Genomic DNA, 27,410 nt, shown 5'->3' on the forward strand with positions numbered 1-27,410 from the left:
GTATTCTAAAGTACCTCTGTCATCTATCTCTGTCAGTACTAGACTCTGACTCAGTGACTTAACCATTCTTTTGCCATGTACACTCGTTTTTTTTTTTGGTTTTTCGAGACAGGGTCTCTCTGTGTAGCCTTGGCCATCCTGGACTCACTTTGTAGACCAGGTTGGCCTCGAACTCACAGCGATTCGCCTGCCTCTGACTCCCGAGTGCTGGGATTAAAGGCGTGCGCCACCACGCCCGGCTTGTACACTGGTTTTTACTATCCTAATTTCTTATTATGAAGGCAAAGACCTCTCAATGTATTTGCTAGACATGGATAGGAGTCACTTTATTTCTGATTTTATTTTTTTTAATAATTATTTATTTATTTATTATATACAGTGTATTCCTTGTATGTATGCCTGCATGCTAGAAGAGGGCACCAGATCTCATTACAGATGGTTGTGAGCCACCATGTGGTTGCTGGGAATTGAACTCAGGACCTTTGAAAGAACAGCCAGTGCTCTTAACCTCTGAGCCATCTCTCCAGCCCTATTTCTGATTTTCAAAAGAATATTTTCAATGTTTTCCTGTTGAAGATAATATGTGTTGTTGTTTCTGTTTGTTTGGTTAGGTGGGTTTTTTGTTTTGGTTTTTCGAGACAGGGTTTCTCTGTGTAGCCTTGGCTGTCCTAGACTCACTTTGTAGACCAGGCTGGCCTCAAACTCACAGAGATCTGCCTGCCTCTGCTTCTCAAGTGCTGAGATTAAAGGTGTATGCCCCCATGCCCAGCCGTTTTTGTTTGTTTTATTTTGAGGTTGTTGTTATTGTTGTTGTTGTTTTTCCAGACAGGGTTTCTCTGTGTAGAAACAGTTCTGGAACTCAACTTTGTAGACCAGGCTGACTTGAAACTCAAAGAGATCTGCCTACCTTTTCCTTCCCAGTGTTGGGAAGAAAGGCATGCACTGCCATACCCAGCTATTTGTTGTTGGTGGTACTGTTTTTAGGTTTGTTTGTTTGTTTGTTTGTTTATATGTTATGTGCCTGCATGTCTGTCTGTGTACCATGTACTTTCAGCACTTATAGAGAGCAGAAAAAGACATTGAAACTCCTGGAACTGGAATTAAAGACAGTTGTGAGCCACCACGTGGGTGCTGGGATTCAAACATGTTTTCTCCTGAAGAATAGCCAGTGTTCGTAACCATTAAGCCATCTCTTAAGCTCCTATTGTTAAAATAGTTAATTTAGGGGTTAGGCATGGTGATGCACACTTTTAATCCCAGCACCTGGGAGGCAGAGACAGAAGGATCTCTGAGTTGGAGGCCAGCCAGGGCTACATATTGAGACCTTTATCAAAAAAGAGGGAGGACTTGGGGGGGGGGGGTGAGAATGCTCAGTGTGGTGGCAAATGGCTATAATTCAAGTAACCAAAAAGTTGAGATAGAAGGGTCACAAATTAGAAGCCAGCCTGGGCTATTCTGCAAGACTTTACTTATTTAATTAATTAAATGGGGTTGGAGAGATGGCTCAGTGTTTAAGAGCATGTGATTGCTTTTCCAGAGGACCTGGGTTTGAGTCCTAGCATCTACATGGTGGTTCACAGTCATCTGTAACTCCAGCCGCAAGGGAGCCAACACCCTCTTCTAGGTTCCATGGGACTGCACATGTGGTACACAGACATACATGCAGACAAAATGCTTATACATATAAAAATATGTGGGATACTAAAAATTATATTACAAGTCAACTTTAAAAATAGTGGGGTGTGGTGGCACATACCTTTAATCCCAGCACTTGGGAGGCCGATTCAGGTGTATCCTTTTGAGTTCAAGGCTAGCCTGGTCTACAAACCAAGTCTACACAGAGAAACCCTACCTCAGAATAAATAAATAAATAAATAAATAAATAAATAAATAAATAAATAAATGAAAATTTAAATGAATAAATTAAATGAGAAGAAACTTTTTAAAGATAAAGAGCTTTTCTTCTATTCCTAAAAGGACTTCTAAAGATTTTAAATTCATGAACATTTATCTACTATATTTTATACATCTATTAAAATATATAATCTTTAACATGGGTGAATTGCACTGAAAGTTACATTTCTGTTGCTGTGACAAAATACCCTGACAGAAAGCAATTTAAGAAAGAAAGGAGTTTATTTTAGCATACAATTTTATGTTACAGACTATCATTGTGTGAGCAGTCTAGGTAGGAACTTTAGATAGCTGGTCATATCATCAGCAGTCAAAGAACAAGAGAGAAATGAACACGTTGCTTCCCTTTTTGTTCTTTGTTCACTTCTTTACTTGTAAGCAGACCAAGATCCAGAACCTAGGGAATGGTGCTGCCCACACTGGCCTACGTCTTCCTACATTAACTTAGGACAATACCAACAGGCATGCCCACTACCAACCTGTGTAGACAGTTTCTCATTGATACTTCTTAGCTTATTTTAGGTTGTGTTAGATTGATGTCTTACTTCTGATAAAACATCATGACCAAAAGCAACTTGAGGAGGAAAGGGTTTATTTCTCTCACACATCCAGGGAATAGGCTATTATTGAAGTAAGTCAGGGCAGGAACTTGGAGGCAAGTACTGATTAAGAGTCTGTGGAGGAGTGCTGCTCACTGGCTTGCTCCTCCTGGTTACTTAGCCTTCTTTCTTACAGCACACAGGACTACCAGCCCAGGGGCAGTATCAGCCACAGTAAACTGAGACCTCCCACATCGGTCATCAATCAAAAAGATGGACCACAGTCTTGCCCACAGACCAATATGGTAGGGACATTTTCTCAATTGAGATTCCCTCTTTCAAAAAGACCCTCACTTGTATCAAGTTGACATAAAACTAGCCAGCACAGTTGGCAATTAACTATCACATGTATTTATAGACTTTAGATTAAAATATGCTTTTAAGAGCCAGGCTCTGTGGTGCACACCTGTAATCCCAGCACTCAGGGAAGCAGAGGCAGGTGGATCTCTGAGTTCGAGGCCAGCCTGGTCTACAAATGAGTCCAGGACAGCCAAGGTTTCACAGAGAAACCCTGTCTCAAAAAACCAAATAAATAAATGAAAAAATAATCCTTTTAAAACATCCTTAGGTATTTTGAATAAATTTAAATTGATCATGATTAACTTATTTGTATGTTAACATTCAATTTAAGTGTTTAAATCATTTGCCCTAATAATTGTGTGTAATATTTGTTGTTCCATATACTGTGTGTAGATGCTTCCACTTTGCATTCATATTAATTTGTGCCTTCTCTGTTTTTAAGTATGTTTGATAATTTCATTTTAATGGGAATACGCTAGTATTTTCTATTTCCCAGAGGATTATTGAGTCTCACATGTGTTTCATGTGCTTGATTGCCTTCCAAATACCTTCCTTTGTTGTTATTTTATGGTGTTAGGTCTAACCCCAGGATATTTTGGAGTGGGGTGGGGAGTTCAAGATAGGGTTTTCTCTGTGTGGCCTTGGCTGTCCTGGAACTCACTCTATAGACCAGCATAGCCTTAAACTCACAAAGATCCACCTGCCTCTGCCTCCCTGAGTACTGGGATTGCAGGCGTGTGCCACCACTACCTGGCTCTGACTTTCTTTTTTATTTTTGTCTGTTTTTAGGTTTACAGTTCTAGGGCTCTAACCCAGTCCTGCTCTACCACTGAATCACTCAGAGCATATTAACCTATACACAGACAAACAAAATTAAGCAAATACCTGCACAGCAGACACTTTACTGACTGAGCCATTGACCTAGCCCCAAGCTTCCTTTTTTTTAGATCTCACATTTCAGTCCTAAACTCATTTGAGTTAGTTTATATGTTTAACTAAAGGTAAGAGTCCAACTTTACTCTTTTTCGTGTGATTATATTTTTCAAGGCACTGTTCTCTCTTGCTGAGTGCTCGTGTGTGTGTGTGTGTGTGTGTGTGTGTGTGTGTGTGTGTGTGTGTGTGTGTGTTGGGAAAGATAAGGTGTATGTGGCAGGAAAGCAAGATCAGTGTTGGATATATCTTCTTTAATCATTTTGCCATCTCCCCCCCCCCCCTTTTTTTTTGCTTTGTTTGCTTGTTTTTTCAAGACAGGGTTTCTCTGTGTAGCCTTGGCTGTTCTGGACTCACTTTATAGACCAGGCTGGCCTGGAACTCAAGGGAGATCCACCTGCTTCTGCTTCCCCAGCGCTGGGATTCCAGGTGTCCGCCACTTCGAATGGCTGTACTTTTTTTTTTTTTTTTTTTTTGAGACAGTGTTTCTCACTGAACCTGGAGCTCAGGTAGACTAGCTGGAAACAGACCTGGGTTCGATCTCCAGAACTGAAAAATCATAAACATATAAATAGAAATTCAGGCAGATAGCCTGAGTTTTGCTAAGTGAATAAAAGCTAGATATAGAAGTCAAATATCACAGGACTCCCAAACATAGTAAAACTCAGAGTCAGAAAGCATTGTGGTGGCTGCCAAAACCTAAGGCAGGGTGTAGAGTTGGTGTTGGGGCCCTCCCTCCGCAGCTCTTCATCGTTCTCTCGTTCATCCGTTTTCCATTACTCATCTCGAACTGTTCCTCTTCCATCCTCTCTCAGGCAGGCTTCAGCTTTGTACTCAGCATCCGCCTACTGCTTCTTGTGCCTGTCAGATGTCTCCTGCCCAGCTTGCTTATTGCTGCATTTGTCACTTGATCAGCTGTCTTTGTCCCTCCTGGTATTTTGCCTGACTTCCATGGCAGCTGCTCTGTCCCTTTCCCATCACTCCTGGCAGATACAGTGTGTGCTGTAGCACTGCACACTCTGCACATCCAGAACCAAACTCACCCATCACTTCCCTCTGTATGCCCCAAACTTGGCCATCCTTCTGCCAGTGGATTATGGTAGCTAACTCCACCACGTGGGCCTTGCCCACCTCCAGCATCTCACTAGTCTTTAATGCTACACCCATGGACTCTCTGAAGTCTATCTTAAGAGAAGCCTTACCCTCCTCTAGTTGCACTTGCTTTAACAGCTGGGTTCTTTCTGAGGGCACTGGTCAGTGGCTCCCTTTCCTCACACTCAGCCATTTGAGCTCCCATCCTGTTGTACACTGGTCTAAACTCCAGATTGTTCTGTCAGTTTTCTTATGCTGTGACCATTGGTATTCCCCAATTATTCTCACTGATAAATCTTCTATTATGAGGGAAATTTTTAAAACCTTTTTGTTGTGGGCAGCAGCCCTTTGGGGATGTAATGGTTGCCTCGTCTTACCTCATGTGCATTATATCCCCTTTGTTTCATCCTCCCAGACACTAGTCTGTTGTTTCCAGGTTTGTATTGAGGTCCTGCTTGGTGCCTGTGTTGGAACTATGTCCTCTGAGCATGACATGGCCATTGCTGTATTGAAATCTGAGCAGCTATTGTTACCCCAAGAAATGTGCACTAGAAATGGCAGTCACCACTCCCCACTGTCCTGGCTGCACATAGTCTTGGGATTTAAGAGTATATAGGAGATGGAAGTTTGGCTAAGATTGAGATTTCCTGATTCGTCACCAGTGTCAGAGGTAGGGCTTAGTCTCTGGTGCAACTGCCTAATAGTCTCTTGTTCCTGTAAGTAACTCCTCACCCATGTATAATCCCTTTTTGGTCTGTAATCAGCTTGTCATTGATGACGGTACCAGACACACTGTTTTACGCTTTGAGGACTACCTGGTCCTTCTCTACGCTGACTTGTATTCTTCCAAATTCTGTTTAACATCATCCTCACTGGAAATTTCCCCCACCTCATTGTAGTGCTTATTGGCTAACTATTCAGGATTTGAATAGTTTATTTGTACCTCACTACAGGCTACTGAAGCCCTTGATAACATATTTGATCTGTGTTTCCTCCAATGTCTAGTGAAATAAAAGGGAAAAAACATGGGCTGTGAAGTTTGAAAAGTCCGTGTTTGAATACCAGTAAACATGTATTAGCTATGGATCCTTAAACAAATTCCTTGATCTCTAGAAAGACAGTATCTAACTCATAATATTATGAGAATTAATAGGATAGAGTATATAAACGCCTATTACAAAGGCACAAAGAAAGTAATCAAGGATTATAGCTATGTATTGTTTCCAGTAGTATATAGTGCTGAGCAAGTTGTCTGAAGTGGCCAACCCCTCCTTCTAGTCACTTTTTGCTTTAAGTCAGATCACCTGAGCAGCCCCAGGTGATGTCCCAGAGCAATTTGAAATGACTCCCAGCTGTCGTTTTGTCCCGCACTTGGGAGGCATCTTCAGTAAGACAAAGTTCTGGAATCATATCTTTCCCACTACAAACTTTATCTCCACCAAAGAGGTGAGTTTACTTAAAATCAAGACCAGAACCAAATACTGTATGTTTGAACATCAGCGTTTGATTAATCTGACTATGTTTTCAAGGCTTACAACTCCATCATTGAAAAAAAAATCTGTAAAATAGAAATAGAATTACCAATTTGTTTTAGTTGACATTTTTGGAAGACTTAACTGTTTTTAGTTATGTGGAGAAAACCCATGTGATCTTAAATCTGAATTCTACCTATTGAGAAACTATCTTTAAAAAAAATTTTTTTAATCGGGGCTGGAGAGATGGCTTAGTGGTTAAGAGCACTGACTGCTCTTCCAGAGGTCCTGAGTTCAATTCCCAGCAACCACATGGTGGCTCACAACCATCTATAATGTGATCTGATGCCCTCTTCTGGCCTGCGGGTGTACATGCAGCCTGTATACATAATAATAAATAAATCTTATCCAAAAATCTCTAAAAAAATTTTTTTAATCTGTAAAATGGGAGTAAGAAAAGTTATAAGACAGAGGTGGGGCATGATGGTGCACACCTGTGATCCCAATACTCAGGAGGCAGAGGCAGGCAGATCTCTGACTTGGAGGCCAGCCTGGTCTACCAGTGAGTTCCAGGACAGCCAGAGCTACATAGAGAGATCCTATCTCAAAATAAAAATAAAAATAAATAAATAAAAGACTTTTAACAGAAACAAAATGTTTTGAATAGTAGTACGTACCTTTCTCTTGGTCACATTTTATTGGGGACATGTTAAATGTAGAACATGTAACTTAGAGTGTAACTTTTTCTTTTGGTGGCACTAGCAGTCTAACCAAGAGTCTCATGCTGTGTGCTGGGCAAATGCTCTGTGACTGAGATGCATCCCCAGCCCTTTTTATTTTTATTTTGAGACAGTGCCTTGTTGTATAACACAGGCTTGATCTTCCTACCTCAGCCCTCTATGTAGCTGGGACTAGGTGTGTGCTCTTCCACGTGATTAGAAAGGTGTACTGGAAGGGATTAGAAGCACAAGTCTAAGGAATGCACAGATTAGCTCTTTTTCACACTAGTAAGGACTTCATAAATGCTGTTCCTGTTGTTTCCCTGCGATGGGGGCCTCGTGGTTAGCCCCAGGCTGGCCTTCAACTCTAGATCCTCTTTCCTCAGCCTCCTGGTTGCTGGGAATGTAGATGTGTCCCATGACACCTGCATAATGTGAGTGTGTATAACCGTTTCCCTTCATAAATGTATGCAGAGCTCCTTCATCAGTCTCACCCTTAGGTCATCAGTAGTCATAGCATGAGGAGTTGTTCTCGCTCCTTATGAGTTGTATCTGAGGTTGTTGCATCTGTCTGAAAACATTTTATGTATGCGTGTCACATGCGTGCCTGGTGCCCTTGGAGGCCAGAGGGCACTGGATCTCCTGCAACTGGAGTTACAGACAATTATGAGCAAAACAGAGATGCTATGCAAGAGCAGCAAGTGCTCTTCACTTCTAAACCGTCTGTTTAATACCTGGAATAGGTTCTCAGCATCACATTCCTAGAGATCTCACAGCACAGTTTAGCTTATTAGTCCTTTGGCTCTAGTTGGCTGGATTGTCTGCACCTATCTGGATGCCAGGCATGTTCTCTAGCACCTCAGTTTGCTCTCTTCTCTTTGCCCTCCTCTGAGAGGTTATGGCTGTCATCCTTGGCATCTTGGCAGAGCTTATATATCGGAGCAAGAAATATTGTTCTTTGGCCAGGAGCCAGCAAAGTCAGGCTTTCTCTGGCAAATATTCAGTGTGCCTCTGGTGGTTCATTCCTTCATTTTGAATGCAGGACATATTTTTCAAATAAATTGGCCATGAAATGTGTGTAAATGCATATAATTGATTGTCCGTGAATTAAACATTCAGTTTTCTGGGCTGGGGTTATAACTCAGCAGTAGAGTGCTTAGCACGCCTAAAGTCCTGGCTACTGTTTCTTGCACTGCTTGGGGTGGGGGGGTGGTTCCAATTTAACGTTTACAATTTCTATAATGGGGGGTATAATACCAACAGCAAAGAATACTTACTGTAAGTTACAGTAACTCTACTCTGCACTGTCAGCATGGCAGAATTGATGAGGGCTAAGTGAGAGGAAATATAAAAACGATTTAGAGTATCCTGGTCTTTTTAGGTGGAAGGGAAGATGTGAGAAATCTAACAGCCAGTGAGCATCGCCCATCTTCTGTTTCCCTAATAGAGAACTGAGAGCCTCCACTTCCACCCATGGAAATGTCTCATGTTTGCTGTGCTGAATTAGAATTTTATGAACATTTAGAAAATATTCTTATTTAGTATCAGGAAAAGTAAAGTTGTAATGGATATCTCAGTTATTACCGTGATGAGAGTTAGACTCTAGGAAGTGGACCTATGGCCGTGCCTGTCAGGGATTGTCTTGGTTGGGCAATAACTGAGGAGGAAAGACTTGCCTGCTGCGGGTGGCACCATTTCCTGGGCTAGGATCTTGGACTGTGTGAAAAAAGAAGGTGAACTGAACAACAAGCATTCATCACTCTCTGCTTCCTGACTGTGGGTGCAGTGTGATCAGGTTCTTGGGGCTCCTGCCTCTGTGGCTTCCCCATCTTGATGGGCTAGAATCTCAAACTGTGGGCTGGAATAAACCTTGCCTTAAATTGCTTTTCTCAGGGGTGGTAGTGGTTTAATCACAGCAGGAAAAGAAATGACGACAACAGCTGTGATTTTTTTTTTTCCTTCATATTTTTCTTAGTCTTTTATCATATTGCTTTCATGCATGTTAGTGGCATCTGAGTTTTCTTTATTGTTTAAATGTTGAACTTTCATAATTGATCAACTTAATGTATATGTAATGGAAACATTTTTAAATAAGTTAGAAATGTCTTTGTAATAAGTCTACATACAGGCAAGAGTGAGGGAAAGAACACAGAGTGTGTGTGCCATTGTATTTGATATACTAAAGAAACGAGGAGCTTTCATGATGCATCATCTCACAGACAGCCAACAACAAACCTGCTCAGTTTACCAAAGGCTTATGATTTACAAGTTTTTGTGTTTGTCGTTATTTTTAAATAAATAATTACAGATCTGGGGAGATGGCTCAATAGATAAAGCTTTGCAAATGTGAGAACCAGAGTTCTGATACCCAGAACCCACCTAAATGCATATGGCCCACCTGCTATTTCAGCACTCAGCAGAGATTTGGGGAGTCTCAGAGCAAACTGACAAGCTAGATTGGTCACATTAGTGAGCTCTCAGGTCAGTGTGAGACATCCTGCCTCAAAGAATAAGACAGAGTGATTGAGGAAGACTCCGTCAATCTCAGGCCTACACACACATACCACCACCACTACCACTACCACCACAAATAAAGGGGAAAAATAAACTATTATAAACTTGAATTTCTCCCATTATTTTGGCTTTTCTAAAATACACAATTCTGTCTTACTCGGGCCATTGTTGCCTAATGGAACTTACAAAACAGGAAAATAAATTATAATGTGTACAAACATTTCTGTTGTTGTTGTTGTTGTTGTTTTGTTTTTTTAGACAGGGTTTCTCTGTGTAGCCTTGGCTGTCTTGGACTCACTTTGTAGGCCAGTCTGGCCTTGAACTCACAGCAATCTGCCTGCCTCTGCCTCCCGAGTGCTGGGATTAAAGGCGTGCGCCACCACGCCCGACTCAAACAATTCTTTTTTACATATGACATCCTCTATTTAGTATAGATGTTTAAAATTTATCTCTTCAATCTGTTCATACACAGACAAAAATAAGTTTGTGAAATATTTAACATGCTACAGCTTGCCTATGTAATCATTACATGGAGATGGGAAAATTATCCCTAATGTTCTTAACCGGGAGGCCAGTTCATCTGCTGACCTCCAAGGACGTGGGGATGAGTATAGACTGTCCCCTGCCCTGTCCGCCTTCCTCCACCACCATTCAGTAACAGCTGTTCGGGCCCATTTCTTGCTGATGGCAAGACATTTCAGGGTCTGAGAAGACTTTCATTATCTGCTGCTGCAGGAAATTGAGCTCTGTGTTTCTTGGATATCACCAAAAATGTGTTAATGTTTTAGGAAAATGTTGTGGAAAGCAAGACGCAATCATCCTTGAAAATTATTTTGGCCAGAATTTTCTTATCAATGATCTTCCCAAAGATTGTGTCACCACCAGGCTGGGTGACCTGAACCTGGCAGTCCATCCGCATCCAGCTGGGCAGCAGAGAAGGATCTGGAGTAGGGCAGAAGCACACAGAGGCAGGGCAGGTGGCTTAAGCCAACACTCTACAGTAAATGCTTTACTTTTTAAAGATTCATTTTATTTTTAATTTCTTAAATTAATATGTGGGGGTGGGGTAGGTGTGCACAAGTACAGGTGCATGTGGAGGTGATTCAGTTGTGAGTCACCCAACATGGGTGCTGGGAACCAAACTCGTCCTCCACACGAACAACAAACACTTTGAACTGCTGAGCCATTTCTCCAGCTTCCACGATAAACTTTAAATTTTTAAAAATTTTATTTACTTGTACGTATGTACATGCATGTGTGCATACATATGTGGAGATCAGAGGACAACTTACAGGAGTTAGTTTTTGGAATCCTAGGAAGTGAATTATGTCATCAGCTTGGTAGCAAGGTACTTTACCAACTGAGCCATCTGGCCAGCCCTACAATCAACTCTTAACAGAAGCAAACAGAAAAGACTGGTTTAAATATTATTGGCATATTCATATAGTAAAACACTGTAGCAGTTGACAAGAAAGGTACCTATGTGCATGGAAGATGTTTAGGATTAACTTAGGTAAAAAATTGAAGCACTAGACATTGTCATCTCATAATAAGGTTTTTTGGGGGGGGTTATTTGGTTGGTTTGGTTTTTTGAGATGGGGTTTCTCTGTGTAGCCTTGGCTGTCCTCGAACTCACAGTGATCCACCTGCCTCTGCCTCCTGAATGCTGGAATTAAAGGTGTGCGCCACCACACCCGACTATAATAAGTTTTTAAACGTGTAGGTGTGTAGCAGTAGAGTAAAGAAAGAGAAAACTTATGAGTACAGACAGAGGTAGCTGGTGGTCTCCTGGTGAGTGAGACTAACAGTGGTGAGCAGGGCTTGTTTTGCTTTATACCCCTGTTCTGTTTGCATTTATTCTTACAAGTGTGCGTTACTTTTGTAAAAGCAGTTTATAATACATGACAGTAAGAGATTGAGCAAGTTTTCCTGTTTTCAACTTTTTGTTTTGTTTTTTGGTTGGTTAGTTGGTTTGGTTAGTTTTTGTTTGTTTTGTTCAAAATCTCAGTATAGCTCTAGATGTCCAAGAACTGACCCTGTAGACCACCTGCCTCTGCCTCCTCAGTGCTGGGATTAAAAGCGTGTGCCATCACGCCCAACTTTGTCTTCAAGTTTTTTAATGTTTATTTTATGTGCCATGGCACATGTATGGAGGTCAGAGGACAACTTTCAATAGTCTTTCTACAGTTCCAATGATGGATTTCAGTTTGTCAGGATTGCCAGCAGCCTCCTTAACCTCCTGAGCCATCTGCTCCTACTCCACCTCCCAACCCCCAGTCTTTCTTACCTAACAGAAGTAGTAAGAAGCGCTACAAGACTCTATTCACCATGGTACAAAATAGTATTAGATGCTAGGTCCTGAGTTTGTAAGATCTGATTTTGCAGCAAAATCGTTTCTTGATGAGTCACCTATAAACACTTCAAAAATATAGAAAAAAAAATGAAATAAGTTCTTTGTTGTTTTTCTGAGACAGAATCTCAAGTGTACCCCAGCTTAGCCTCAAGTTCACAACAGTCCTCCTGCCTCAGATTCCTAAGTACTGAGGTTATAGGTATTAAGTCACCATCCTAGCTGAGAGAGTTGTGTATGCATAGATGTGTATGTGTGAAGGGTACACACATGTGTGTATAGAAAACAACTTTGGTTGTTCCTAAGGATGTTCCTAATGGCCCTAGGGTCTGCCTGCCTCTGCAACCCCAGCACTGGGATTATAAGCATGTGCCACCACACTGAGCTTTTTCTCATGAGTACTGAGGTGGCATTCATGTTCTCAAGCTTGCAAGGCAATTACCTTACTGAATTTTCTCTTCTCCAGTTAAAAGACTTTTATACCTATATTCTTCTATACATGTTTTATCATATATCTACTTACCAATTCACTTTTAAAATGTGTGTGTGTGTACACATATAACATGTTCATGTGTATATTAAGTGCACATGTGAAGAACAACTTGCAGGAATAAGTTCTCTCCTTCCACCATGAGGGTCCTGGTAGTTGCAAGCATTTTGTGTCAGTCAAGGTTCTCTAAAGGAATGTAACTTATAAAACACACACACACACACACACACTTGTTCTCCCTCTTCCTTTTTGTTGTCTTCTTCCTCCCTGTCCTCCTTCCTCTTCTTCTTTTTCCTGACATTTATTACTGTAGCTGATAAGCGGTGGTCCTGGTAGTCCAACAATAGCTGTCACCTCAAATACCTCAAAACCTAAACCATTCTGGAATTCCAGACACTTGTTGTCCCTAGCTAGACACTATTCAACATCAATTTTCTTTCAGTAAATCTCTTTTCTAGGGAACTCTTACTCTTATTTTTTTCCATATAAGTTAATTTTGCTTATGGTCGAACTTCATGTATATAGAATCATAATTATGCACTTTTGGTCCCAACTTTTATCATTGAGCATATGAAATTAATCTTTTTAGATTCATCCCTAATGATGTATCATTGTGCCAGTAATTCTTTACTACTACTAATCTGAGAAAAACTCTAGACAACATATGGTTCTGTCTTTGGTCTCTTACTCTGTTCCACTCATTTATCATGTATCTGTCTTCACCCCCCCCCAACATTACAGTAAGTCTTGATATCAGGTAGTGTTGATCCTCTAATTTTTCTATTCAATATATTCCTTACTTTCTTGAATTCTTCACTTCCATATAAACTTTAGAAACAGTTTATCAATATCTCACACACAAAAAAAAAGCTTGTGATTTTTATCAAAATTGTGTTACCTATTGACTAATTTGGGAAGAAGCGACATCTTTAGGGGGACTGGGACACAGGGTTTCTCTGTGTAGCAGTAGCCATCTTGGAACTTGCTCTGTAGACCAGACTAGCCTCAAACTCATAGATCTACCTGCCTCTGGAGTATTGGGGCTAAAGGTTTGCCACCGCCAGCTAGGAAGTGACATCCTGATAAAAACTAAGTTCCTACCTGTGTACATTGTTTATGATTTTTTTTTACTTGTTTTTTCTTGTCAGCTTCCATTTTTATTTTCATGGTTCTTGCATTGTCCTTATGCTTAGAAACTTATTTCTTAGCTGCAATTCACAAATATGTGCTTATTCTCTTTTTTAAAAATATTGTAAACATTTAATTCTGTAAACCAACTTATTTTCTGTTGATGTTCCCTGAGTAGCTGAGCACACATACACAGTAGCGTCCCAACCTGCTAAGTAAATGATGGTATGCATTCCCAACTTTGAAATATGATCATGTAGGAATTGAACTGGATTCTGTCAGAGATCAATATAAGTTCACTACGCAGTTCTTCAAGGGTTATAGACGTCTAATATAATGTGACACTGACGTCATTATCACAACCTACAAAGAATCGAAAAGTCTTTGCACTTGGAGAAGGCCACTGCTGAGTATATTCCCTTGCTAGGCAACACCATTGACCCATTGCAACATCTTAGAGTTGTATACAGTATGTGCATATGCCCCAGCTCAGTATTTTCATGTGCCTCTTAGGGAGACAGGTCCTCTTTGTCTGAGATAGTGGCTACCATATTGATTTATTTCTACATATAGTTTACATCTATAAACCATGTGAAAGCATGACTTGTAAATAAAATGGTCCTCAGTTCTTTCTCTAGAACCTAACTAAGATCAGTGTTGTACACCGGTCCTGAGCTGATGAACCTAGGAAACTTGAGAACTGCCTGTCTCTCATACATAGGGATGCAGTCTCACACCAGAGTTTTTAAAACAGTTTTTAAAATGCAACCAAGTTTGAGAATTATACTTTAAAATATGTTATTTAAATTTACTTTTATTTCTATGAAGAGACAGTAGCCGAACTTCTGGGGAAAACAGCCCATCAAGCCGTCAGAAGACCCTGTGTGCATAATTTTAATAACTAAAAAAGATGTTACCCAAAATAACCTTTATGTTTTGAGTCATTTGGACATAATTATAATAATGTAAAACTTCATCTCGTTTCTCCCTATTTTCTAGGTCAGCATGGATTCCTGGTTCATTCTTGTTCTGTTTGGCAGTGGGCTAATACACGTTAGTGCCAACAATGCTTCTACAGGTAAAAATTGTCATCTGAGAAGGCTAGTGTTTGAAATAGATTTTGATTTTACATATAATGACTTAAATTTGAAGGAATCCATATTAATTTAAGTCATTCTAAACCATTATTTAAATGTGACTGTGAAGCTTCAGGCAATCTCTGAATTATATTAATTCTCACCTTTGTTCTGTATGCTAAAATAACTGGAGAGACTATTTTTTCCTAAAAATTGTAAGAATGTTAATATTTATATCCCTACATAGTGATTCTGAAGAAGTAAGTGAAAGGCCTCTACTTCTTCATCCCATAGACGTCAGTCCTTTGGAGGAAGTGGGAAGGGTCTAGCATTAAGAGGGTGGAGGTGCCTGGCCTTTGCATGGTGTCCACATACGTGAGGCATTTATTAATGCTTGCTACTATGTGTCTTCAATTTTGAGCTTCACATTCTTCATAAGATGTTTCTTTATTCTTTTTGGTGTTTATAGTTTCACCTTCTTTAGGAATTACAAGATTAATTAAAACATCAACAACAGAATCAGCTAAGGAAGAGAATAAAACTTCAAATCCAACCTCTTCGGCAGTTTCTCTTTCTGAGGCAACAACATTCAGCCCAAATCTAACTCTGGACCCCACCTATGTAACTACTGTTAATTCTTCACCCTCTGACAATGGGACCAAGAGCGCAGCCAGCACGGACTCTGGGGGCACTGCCGTTTCACTGAACGGAACATGGCTTATTGATAACCAGTTCACAGATGCCAGAACAGAACCCTGGGAGGGGAATTCCAGCACTGCAGCAACCACTCCAGAGACCTTCTCTCCTGCAGGTACCAGAAATGCTTTCTGCTTTTCCATCTTGCTCTGTTTATTTTCTGTGTTAGTATCTCTGTATATATTTTATATCCACAAAATTCTTTAAATATATGTTCATCCAAGAAAAGTCATGAAACCTGGAAAGGGGGAATTTTTTTTAAAGATTTGTTTTTATATGTGTGTCTGTTTGCCTGTATCAATATCTGTGTGTTTGCATGAGTTTGTGTGTAACACATGTGTGCAGGTGCCCTGGAGACTAGAAGAGGGCGCTGGGTCCCCTGGATTTGGAGTTGCAGGTAGTTAGGAGCCACCTGATGTGGGTGCTGGGAACAAAGCCCAGGTCCGCTGAAGGGACAGCGATGTTCTTAACTACAGCCAGCTCTCCAGGCCCATCGTGTAAGCAGCTCTTTGGTTGGTTTTTCAAAATAGGGTCTCTCTGTATAGCCTTGGCTATCCTGGACTTGCTTTGTAGACCAGACTGGCCTCAAACTCACAGGGATCCTCCTGCCTATAACTCCCTGAGTGCTGGGATTAAAGGCATGCGCCACCACGCCCGGCAGTGTATAAGCAATTCTTAAAGCCTGGTAGCATAGCACTTTCTGTGGGATATTTCTAGATCATGATTAGATAGCACGTTTAAAGGTATTGGATAAAAAGAGGGGAGCTAGTTGAGAGTCAAAAGGCTGAAGATGGAAAATACAGACTGGGCAGTGAAATGGCCTTAAGAAGGAAGCAATCCTTGGAGGCCATGGGAAGAAAATGAAATGGATGTCCCATGACATCACAAAGGAGCAGAACAATGTCCACAGCGACAGTGAGGCTCAGGGACCCTCATGCATTTCAGAGCCATCTACTCAGCTCAGGTCTCTGTGCCCTTGAATTTGAGTCACTAGATTGAAGCAGCAGTAGCCCTGAGGATAGGATCTGAGCCCTAGGCTGAGCCTAGCTTGGGTAGGGCACATTTCTGACTCACTCAACAGATTCTTGGTCTATTGAAGACAATTAGAAAGCCCTTAAATAGCTTCTACATGGAGTAAACTAACTGCCACATAAAAGAAGTTTCTTTCTAGTAAAATGGCTATTTGCTGATCTACGATCATATCCTTATGGTTCAAATTTCTTAACTGTTTCAGATTCTCTGGCTCATGGTGGAATTCCAGAATTACTTTTGAAATTTAATCCTATTTGACACTAAAGATGACATCTTTCAATTAGACCTTATAGTGCAAACTCAGTCCCTGCCTGGTTTAATATTGTTTCTGCAGTAAAGGCAAGATAGCACTAGTCACAGTTAAGAGCATAGTTTGCAGACCCACACTACTTGTTTCTGTTTAATCCCTGTTCTGCCATAAGCTCCATTGTGAGCATAGGTAAATTTACTTGATATTATCTGTACCTCAATTTTTTCATATATGAATTTTAAATGACTGATAGTAATAGTTCACATCTATAGAGAAGTTGTCTAATGAATTGATCTAAGCTGGGCATAGTGGTACATGCCTTTAATACTAGCACCTTGCCTAGTAGAGTCAGGCAGATCTTTGTGAATTCAAGGCCAGCCTGGTCTACAGAGCAATTTCCAGTACAGCCAGAGCTATACAGGGAGACCCTGTCTCAAAAATAGATAAATAAGTTGATCTAAGTAAATTACATATTACAGTACTGTACATGGTGATAAGCAATTTTTTAAGAGTCAGCCGTTAAAACTTGTTACAGTCACATGACCAGGCAAGGTAATACATGGCTGTGATCCCAACACATAGGAGGCTAAGGCAGGAGGCTTTATAGTTCCAGAGCAGCCCATCTCACAAAGGGCTGGGGCTAAAATGCTCAATGGAGGCACTTGCCTATTGTGCAAGAAACCATGGATTAGAGATACAGTAAATGTCAGTGGCTGCCACTTTTCTTGATTAGATTGAGAATTGCAAATAATTTTGCCTTGTATTTTAATGTTAAAGTACAGATTATGACCTATTTCATAAAATGTTTAATGGACCAGCGTCATTAGTGTTTATTTTGTCTCAGTGGGTAATCCTATTCCACTTCTATTCTTGTTATTTGTATAATGTTTTGAAACTTTCGTTATGCACAAACACATATGTATCCTAAATAACAACAAAATGTTCGTGTGTGAGCTATAGCCGTTCCTTAGGGGAGAAGGCAGAGTATTTACAGAGCCTGAAGGAGTGATATGGAAGGTAGGACTGTGTGGTAAGCACAGTTGACTTCATAACCTGAGTCTCACTCTGTACTGCATTACACATCACAGTTCTGTGGGGTGACCACGGGTAATTATCTCCTGTTTGTGCCTGCTGACTTTAAGACTAAATAAGATATTAGACTTACAAATAGCAAAATAGACCTAATTTTCACACTAAGATTCCTTCCAACACACACACAATGTAATTTTTAAAAAATAACCTTTTAAAGGTGAAATGAGGGCTGCAGACATAGCTCAATAGGTAAAGTGCTTGCCACAAAAGCAAGGGCCTTAGTTTAAATCCCCTGAATCCATATAAACCTAGGCATGGTGGTTCCCATTCATAATCTCAGTGCTCCTGTGGCAAGTAGAGGGTAGAGACAGAACAATTTCCAGAAACTCACAGGCCAGTGAGCGTGGTGTATACGGTAGCAAACAGTGAGCAGACCCTGGCTCAAATAAGATGGAAGGTAAGGACCTGCGCTGCCTGAAACGCCCCCACCAGGTTGGCCTGTGGGGCCCTTGGTGAGTGACGTAGAGGGCCGTGCTCACTGTGTGTTACCTCCTCTGAGCTGCTGGACTTGGCTTCTATAAGCAAACTGAGCAAGCCATGAAGAGCGGGGCAGTACGCAGTACTCCTTCATGGCTTCTGCATCAGTCCCTGCCTCCAGGTTCCTCCAGGCTTTCCTGGATAATAGACTAAAGCTGTAAGAGGACATAAACTCTTTTCTCCCCACACTGATTTTGACTATGGTGTTTTATCACAGCAATAGAAATGTACACGTCCTGTGTCCAAGGTTGCCCTTTGACCTCCACACGTGTGTCGTGCTGCTCATAAGCCCCAACTCACATATATGAACATGAAAACAAATAAAAGATGAAATGATACCTTTGTTATAAATTTAATTTTCATATATGCAATTAATTACTTTTATCATTTGTATACATGCATATAATGTCCACCCCCACTTACTACCCATCTTGTCCTTCCTACCTAGTCCCACTTCAGCTTTCATGTTTTTTTCTTAAAGGTTGTTATATACATGAATGTTTTGCCTGCATGTATGTGTATGTGTGCTATGTGGTGGCCACAAAGGCCAGATAAGGGCATCAGATTCCCAGAACTGGAGTTGCAGGTGATTGTGAGCCTCCATGTGGGTGCTGGGAACTGAACTTGGCCTCTGTGAGAGCAGCCACCCATCTCTGTAGTGCCCTCCAATTAAAATTGTTTTATTTTTATTTTTTTAATGGCCCAAGAAATTTCATTAATATTGCTTACAGAAACATGTGTGAGGAGTTGTGTTATTATTTAGGATATTTTCCATTGATATTTACAAGTGGTTTTGTTGTTGTTTGGGGGATCTGGGGGTTTGAGACAGGGTTTCTCTTGTAGCCCCTGGCTATCCTGGACTTGAACTCACAGAGAAAGATCCACCTGCTTTTTTGCCTTTGGGCTGGGATTGAAGGTGTATACCACGACTCCCAGCTTTTTGTTGTTTTGTTTGTTTGTTTGTTTGTTTTTTATGTGAATTTGGTCTGTGTTTTTGCTTTGCAAACATATGTTGTTAATGTGTCTGTCAGTAGCTGATGTTTTGTTTTCATTAAAAAAAAGCAAAAAAAAAAAAAAAAAGGACAGAAAAAAAGAATTTGAAAGTTTACATAGAAAACTATATGCATTTTGCTCATATTTTCAAATTCGAGTGAATTTGAAAGTCTTCTTATTCATAATAGTTTAATTTCTTGCATAGCTATGACTATTTCTCGCTTTACATATTTTTGTCTCCTTTTTTTCTTAGGGTGCACTATTTCATAGTTTGTTGCTTCTTCCTCCCAAGTACCCAATGTTTTTATTGGTTCTATCATGTTAGCTTTTTATTTTATCAATTATTTTTATATTTTCTGCTTCTTTTAGATTTTTAAAGTTAGGGCTGACTTTTTATTTTTAAGACTTGTTAATTTAATGGTGTGATGAAGACCAAAGGACCCCCCTCTGCAGGTATGGCCAAGAGGCTTGCTTCTCCTCAGGAACCAGGCCCCTCTTACATAGCCCTGCCCTCCTAGCGACAGCCTTCCTGTCTGCATGGCTATGTGTTCTCAGCGCTGGAATCAAATTTCAGCCCCATCTCCCCCGCCCCAGAGGAAATAAAAGCAGCTCATTCTCCAAATGTTATATATAACCTACACCTAACCATAGTTTTTTCTCATATCCCATTAGCTGGAATTTACTGTATAGCCACACCTAGTCCTAGAAGTACAGTATTTAACTGGACAACTTTGTACTTGGCTAAAAAACACAGAGATATTTTCATTATATGTTTTTATTTTAATTTTCAAATTTTGTTTGTGTTAGTTAATTTCTACTTTTGTTGTACAGTGATGAAAGAATATTATACTGTTTGTCTTAGGGATCTGTTTAGTTATTGGTGGTGGTTGGGAGCAGCCACAGTGCAGGTGTGATGGAGTCAGTTTTCTCCTTCCTTCATGTAGATTTTGAGGATTGAACTCAGGTCTTCAGACTTTGTGGCAAGTGCCTTTGCCTGCTTAGCTGCCTTTCCAGTCCACCATGGGTTTCTGAAAACAAGCTTTTCTGACTTGGGTACATAGCAGTTAGACTGGGGTTTTTGCTTTCTGTAGGGTTTTTTGCATCTTATTGTGTAGATCTTCTATATTTTTAAGTTGTCATCCTGTGTCTCAAAAGTCCAAAAGATAGAATGTCTTGTGTTAGCTTACGCTTGTGTTTCCCCTTGCATTTCTGTATCTTGGGTGATACTGGATGCTGCACTGTGTGCATACTTAGGAAGAAGGAAGGAGACCACTGACTCAAGTTCAGTAAACCTGGATTTACTACAGCATCCTGAACATGGAGAAAATTACCTGTATCGGGTGGGGGTGGGGAGTTTCTTTGTTTTTCCTTAAGTTGAATGGCAATGTTTTCCTTTAACCTGAGTAAATGTTTCTGTTTTTTACTTGTTACACAGGTAATTCTGACTCAAAAGACAGGAGAGGTGAGCCAGTCACCTTTTATCTGTTGTCCTTTAAAAGGTGTACACTGTCCATCCATGTTTCTTCTGTGTGGTCCTTGTGCATCCATGGCTATGTTGTTTGTTTAGTGTCCCTTAAATGTTTCTATGTTTACCTTAGAAAAGAGTAAAAGAAGTGAGCGTTCAATTTTTATGTGTATCATAGATTCAATTTATTTTATATATTTTTAAGTTTTCATATATGTATATGAGTGTTTTGCCTTCGTGTACATCTGCGCACCACACATGTGCCTGTTGCTCACAGAAGCTGTAAAAGTGCATCAGATTGACTGGAGAGATGGCTCAGGGGTTAAGAACACTGTCTGTTCTTCCAGAGGTAGTGCATTCAGTTCCCAGCAACCACAGTGGCTCAGGACCATCTATAATGCGATCTGGTGCCCCCTTCTGGTGTGAAGGCTCATATGCGGGCAGAATACCATATAAATAATAAATAAATCTTTTTTTTTTTTTTTTAAGTGCATCAGATCCTCTGGGAAAGGAGTCACAGGTGGTTGTGAGCCCTCATGTTGGTGCTGGGAATCGATTCAGAGTCCTCATAGCCAGAGGTCTTAGCTACTGAGACCTTTTTCTGCCTCTTGATGTATTTTAATCAACCATAAAATAACTATATTTGTTACGTCCCCATGCTAACATTTTACCATATGGTGATATATTAGAGCACAATTTGTTTGTTTTTAAATTTTATTTATTTTACATATATGAGTGTTTTGCCTGCATTTATGTCTGTGCACCCATATGTGCTCAGTGACCGTGTAGGCCAGAAGAGGACATCTGATCTTCTGGAACTGGAGTTACAGATGGTTGTGAGCCACCATGTAGGTGCTGAGAATTGAATCTGGGTCCTCTGAAAGAGAAATGAGTGCTTTTATCCACAGAGCTATCTCTTCAGTCCTTAGGACATAATTTTTATGAATTAATTTTTGACTCTGAGTCTACTGTTACCTTTGAACTTTTTGTTTCCTATAGTTTTTCCTCTTAATCTATAAAATGATGTCACTTCATGGCTTTTAGGGATTTTCAAGCTTCTAGTAAAGCTCCTATAGCCCCAGATAATGTATTAGTTACTTAAAGAGGTTATTGTTCCAGAGGAATAAATGTCTGTAGTAGCAAGCAAGACATGGTGGCAGGAACAAAAGGCTAAAGAGATCACATCTTAACCACACGCAAGAAGCAGAAAGCAAGAACAGAAGGCCGGGCAAGGCTGGGAACGCATGGAGGCCTCCCCGGTGATGGACTTCACCAACAAAGCTGCACCTCCTAAAGGTCCCGCACTCTCCCCAAACAGCACCAACTGGGGACCCACATTGTAAATAGGTGATTTTATGGGGGATATTTCTTATTCAAACCAACACAGATATTATATGTCTGATCTAGGCTAGACTCTGAATTCCTGGCGCATGAGTGTTTATGTACAGATGGCGGTGATATATATACAGATGGCAATAATAGGACTACTTACAAAGATTGAGTTGGAGGCATGAGGCAGAAGGATAAGTCATCCATTCTAAGATATGGTCATTATATTTGAATTTGGAAAATGAAAGCCTATTAAGAAGTTTTTTATAACTTTGGCATTTGGGGGTATATTTTTGTTTGTATGTTTTTGAGCTAAAGTCTTATGTAGTCTGGGCTGGCCTCAATTTTACAAAAAGCAGAGGATGATACTGAATGCCTGATGTTTCTGCCTCTGTCTCCCAAGTGCTGAGATTACATTTCCTGTACTACCAAGCCAGTGTGTGTGTGTGTACTTAAAGTATTTTCTTCTGTTGCTCTCAACTTTTTTTTTTGGAGATAGGGTTTCTCTGTGTACCCTTGGCTGTCCTGGACTTGTTTTGTAGATCAGGCTAGCCTCGAACTCACAGAGATCCACCTGTCTCTGCCTCCCAGGTGCTGGCATCAAAGGAACACTTTTGGGAGGGGGCAGAGAGGAAGACAGACAGACAGAATAACCAATGGCTAACATGTTCATAAGCTCATCAGGCTACTACTGAGGTAGCAAGGGAAAGAAAGTAGCTGTGAGTGCTCTCAGTGAGTGTTCACCTGGAGCACAGATAGTTCTTTGTTCCTGTTTAGAGCCTGATCTCCAGTGAGGTAGTTTGACCACCTACTTAAAGTTCTCGTGCCTGGGAAAGGTCCTCCTTATATTTACCGAGAGCTCTCCACTTATTTTTGAAACAGGCTCTGTCACTGAACCTGGAGCTAGACTGGCTGGCCATCATTGAGCCCCTGGGGATCCGCCTGACCCTATCCTGCAGCTCTGGGGTTACAGACTTGTACTACCATACCTGACTTTTTCTACCAGTATGCTGGATGTCCAGACTCAGGTCCTCATGCTTGCACAGTTAACACTTTGCCCACTGATTCACTCCCCAGCCTCATAATTTTCTGTTATTAAATCAAACTTCAAATTCTTTGTTATAATTCTATTATTTAACCATATCCAGTTTTCAGTGTCTGATTTGAAGGCTTATGAAGATCCACTAAGTAGAGAGTATTTGCATCAGAAAAGTAGACTCTCTGAGCCTTTATGTAATGCTATCTGACATTTCGCTTGTACTGTGTGCAGAGTTCCCTCCTCACCTTTCCAGCTCTCGCTTTCCTAACTAAACTAAGCAACCAAAAACTGAGTGAATGGGATTACATCATTGCTCAGACTCCTCCATCAATAGTTTTCTAATGTAGGCATCTACTTACATTTGTTTTCTAAAACTGTTCTTTTAACCTCTTATACTAAAGTTATGTCAGAATGATTCACCTCAAGATTAAAGCCAAAGCTTTTTTAGAAATGAGTCAACTACTTAAAAATAATTTGTATTATCATTTATGCAAATGAATTAAGGGTTTTACATTTTTGTACCTAGGTCTTTAGGATGATTTTTTAAACAAAAATGGCTGGCTGTTTAGCATATTTAAATTTGAGACAGTCTCACTACTTGGCCTGCCTGGCTTGAACAGTGTAGACCAAGCTGGCCTTGAACTCCCAGAAATGAGCCTGCTTCTGCCCCCTGAATGCCTTTGCCACCATCCCTGCGCATGGGGGCAGGGGATTCCTAGTATCTCAGCCATCATACTGGGTTTTGAGGAACTTATTATTTTTTTTTTTTTTAGATGGCAGTATGCCCCTAGAAACATACGTACAGACACAACCCTAGACAGATTTCTATGTTGATGTGTGACCCACACAACAACAATTTTCTTCCCAAGTACTGTTTCCTTTTCTTTGCATATACACTCTCATGTAAAAGTCCTCATCAATGAGTGGCTGTGCCCTTCTCGCCCCTTTCTGCCCTTCTTTTCATTACATCTAGCGTTTTTCACCCATACTCGATACAAACTACTCCAGAAACTTAGCAGCGACTATCACCTGGTCAAGTCCAGTTTCTGTTTTCATTTTACTTAACCTGCCAGCAGTATTTGAGTTAATTTCTCATTCCTTGGGAGACTGTTCTTGGCTTTCTGCTGAAATGACTTCCTACCTAATGGCTGCTGCTATTTGCCTTAAACAAAGGCAAGCAAATTTAGTTATTTGTGGCCTTTCATGTCACTCTTCCAATAATATTATGTTTTTATCATATTCAGAATTAAAGCCACACTCTCTGCCATGGACTATGACATAAGTTTTCTGCCTCCTGCCCATCTCTCCAGCTGCAGCTTAAATCCCACTGGCCTTTGTGCTGTTCCTTGCCAAACCCCTAAGCCGCTGGGCTTGTCATTGCCTATGTCTAGAGAGTGTTTCGTCCCGATCTCTTCCTGGCTCACATTGCTGTTACATAGTGCTCTGCTCAGGTGTCACCTTTAAGGGACCGGGACAGATCTCAGGAGCTCCTCAGACACTCCATTGCACCTTCCCTGCTGCTTTGCCTTCTTGTCATTTCCTCCAAATTCCTTGTCCCTGTTAAATGACACATCTGTGAACCACATAAGCTTTCTGTCTCTTGTATGCCTAAGTACTGTTATCAGTGTCCCAAACAGCCCAGCATACAGTTGCTGCTCTGTAAACATATTTTGAATTAATTCTGGTAAGAGTGTGAGTCAGATGAAAATGGGACTGTTTCTGTAGATTTTGTAAATGCCTTTTATTTTCCGTGTCCTTGCTGAGCTGCACTAAGTAGGGGTCGACATATACTGATCAGGAGAGCCTGGGAGTTAGGAAATTTAGAAACGGAAGCAACAGTTGTGAGAAGTTAGCTGAGACAGGATAAGTGGGGTCAAGAATGTAAAGTGTTTGAGGTGACAGCAATGGACATATTCCAGAGACCACATGGCAGGACTGCCTTCACATAAAGGGACATGTCCTCACGAGGCAGAGAAACACACGTGGGTTGTGAGGGTTGTAATGTGGGGTAGAAGTGGAGTCCTGATCTGTTCTGCTGCATGAGAAATGTGGCGAGGTACTGAGCTAGGGGCTGTGGGATGGAGGGAAAGCTTGACTCAAACCAGACTTTGTCCCTGTTGGGATCCTTGCAAAATGGAAGCCAAGGGAACAGGACATAGAAGGTGGTAGAAGGGAATAGGCAGCACCTAGCAGCAGTGCTGCATGGTGCATGAGGGTCTAGCAGTATCCCCTTGTATACACAAAACTCCCTGTGCCAGGAAATCACCTGGCTTTATGGGAGTCCTTCCCTCTCCTGTTTTTCTCCAGGCAGAACTCACTGAGTCCAGGAAAGAGTGTAATACTGGTCCTACGTTTCTGGCTTGCCGGTATTCGTACCTCCAAATCCTAGAGTACTTTTTGTGTTCTAAGTTTTTTGTTTGGCTGGTTTTGTTTTGTCAGCTTGTTTTCTTAAATGATAAAGCAATGAAAGACTCTCTGACTTAAAAGACAAATTGTATCCCAATGCAGGAAATCTACAGTAAACAAATGTATGATACATCAGAGGTGGGTAGGACTCCACCTCATCTCCCTGCCTCCCCAGTGGCCTAAGGTGGTAGATGATACTGTAGCACATGTACTTGCTCCTTGCTGTGCTGTGTGCATTTCTGTACACACAGACACACAGACACACACACACACACACACACACACACACACACACACACACACTTTCTGTCTCACATTTTGTTCTCTTGAGGTGTGTGTGTTCCACATCCTACCATCTGCAGAAATAGTTAATGGATGGTGCCCCAACCCCCGCATCAGTGTGTCTTCTTGAGCTTCCAACTTGAGCCTTTCATTTCGAAAAATAGTTATGACCTATTCTTTTCTTTGTTTCAGATGAGACACCAATTATTGCGGTAATGGTTGCCCTGTCCTCTCTGCTGGTGATCGTGTTTATTATCATAGTTCTGTACATGTTAAGGTGAGTATGTTAATGTTACTGCACTTGCTTAGAATATCCTGATACCCCAGTGTCTCAGTAAGTCCACACAATCCAGAAGACAGTAGGCTGAGGACAGAGGTACACTAAGTAGGGTAGAGGGTAGAATGCTTAGATTAAAATACTGCTTAGAAATGGTATCTAAACTACACTCTTGCTTAAGGCCTAGCCTCTCTAACTGTCCAAACAAAGTCTCCCAATTCTAGTTCAGCCTAAAGCCTAGAGTAGAGTAGTGGTTTGGAGATGAGAGACTTCCATACTCTCTATCAATGATGGGTGTCTAAAGATCTTCAGCTCTTGTCCTTTGAAACACCCCCCCCCCCAAAGGCCCCTGGTAAGATTTTATGTACCACAAAAGCTTACTTCGTTTCTGGTTGAGGCTTTGTTGCCAAACTCTCTAGGGCCCCTGGCCTTTTTCTGCTAGGCTGATCTTAGGGGTTAAAGTGTTCCTCTGGCTGACCTTTCAGAAGCTTCTAGACAATGAACAGAAGCAAGGAGAGGAACCCAAGAGAAAGAAAAACCTGGTTCATTTGCTCTCTCCCTGCTGAAGCTACTGCCCTGACTACCTGGGTTTAACCCTACCTTCTCTTGGACCCAACTTACTCTGTGCTCCCTTTGTTCTTCTGTAGGAATTAAGAGAGGGGGAACTTGTGTGCACCTTAGAATGTGGCATGTGTATGTGTGTCCATTAAACCTGTGGTCACTCATTCTGGAGCTCAGGGGTTCTCTCCATGACTGTAGTGAGGAAACACCAGGATTTTGTTTTCTAAAGATCTTACTATCCCATCCTGTCCAGCCCATTCTACCCGCCTTACCTCTGTATATCACGCTTGCCCGTGTTTCACCTGTTATGGCTGTGCATGCAAGTGTGTTACGGAGCTAAAGCTACGCAGATGAACCATGCAGGCCAGAATACAGTGATGTCGAAGCTGCCCCTGAGGGCACCAAGTGTCAGGAAGACCATCTTCAGACACTCAGTCACCACACAACAGATGTGCCGACTTCCGTCTCTTTTTCTAAAAGTTTGATTTGACAGAAGAGATTTAGAAAGGTGGAGTCAGTAACAGGGGTACAAAGACAATGGTTTACCTCGCTGTCTAGTTTTTCATTACAGATACTTTCTCACTAGGTTTAAAAAATACAAGCAAGCTGGGAGCCACTCCAATTCTTTCCGTCTGTCAAATGGCCGCACAGAGGATGTGGGTAAGGCGTGAGGAACCTCTGGAGAAGGTTCCCCGTTCTTTTTAATTTATTTTCCCTTTTTTTTTTTTTTTTTTAATTTTGTTGTTGTTGTTCTGTTGTTTTTCAAGACAGGGTTTCTCTGTGTAGCCTTGGCTGTCCTGGACTCCCTCTGTAGACCAGGCTGGCCTCGAACTCACAGCGATCTACCTGTCTCTGCCTCCCAAGTGCTGGGATTAGAGGCATGCACCACCATGCCTGGCTTATTTTCCCAGTTTTATGTATTTTATT

At 41.1% G+C, this 27,410-nt stretch overlaps 1 protein-coding gene across 1 annotated transcript in view; it reads left to right on the top strand.

The window, feature by feature from the left end:
• Positions 1-27,410, top strand: part of Ptpra (protein tyrosine phosphatase receptor type A) — a 112,781-nt gene that overhangs the window by 45,312 nt on the left and 40,059 nt on the right. The window contains exons 2-5 of the mRNA XM_051144629.1: positions 14,508-14,586; positions 15,054-15,395; positions 25,838-25,922; positions 27,070-27,143. Coding sequence (XP_051000586.1) covers positions 14,514-14,586; positions 15,054-15,395; positions 25,838-25,922; positions 27,070-27,143 — 574 coding nt within the window. The 5' untranslated portion in view covers positions 14,508-14,513. The remainder of the gene's footprint in view (positions 1-14,507; positions 14,587-15,053; positions 15,396-25,837; positions 25,923-27,069; positions 27,144-27,410) is intronic.

Source organism: Acomys russatus, chromosome 4 (genome assembly GCF_903995435.1).
Source record: "Acomys russatus chromosome 4, mAcoRus1.1, whole genome shotgun sequence".
Lineage (NCBI taxonomy): Eukaryota > Metazoa > Chordata > Mammalia > Rodentia > Muridae > Acomys > Acomys russatus.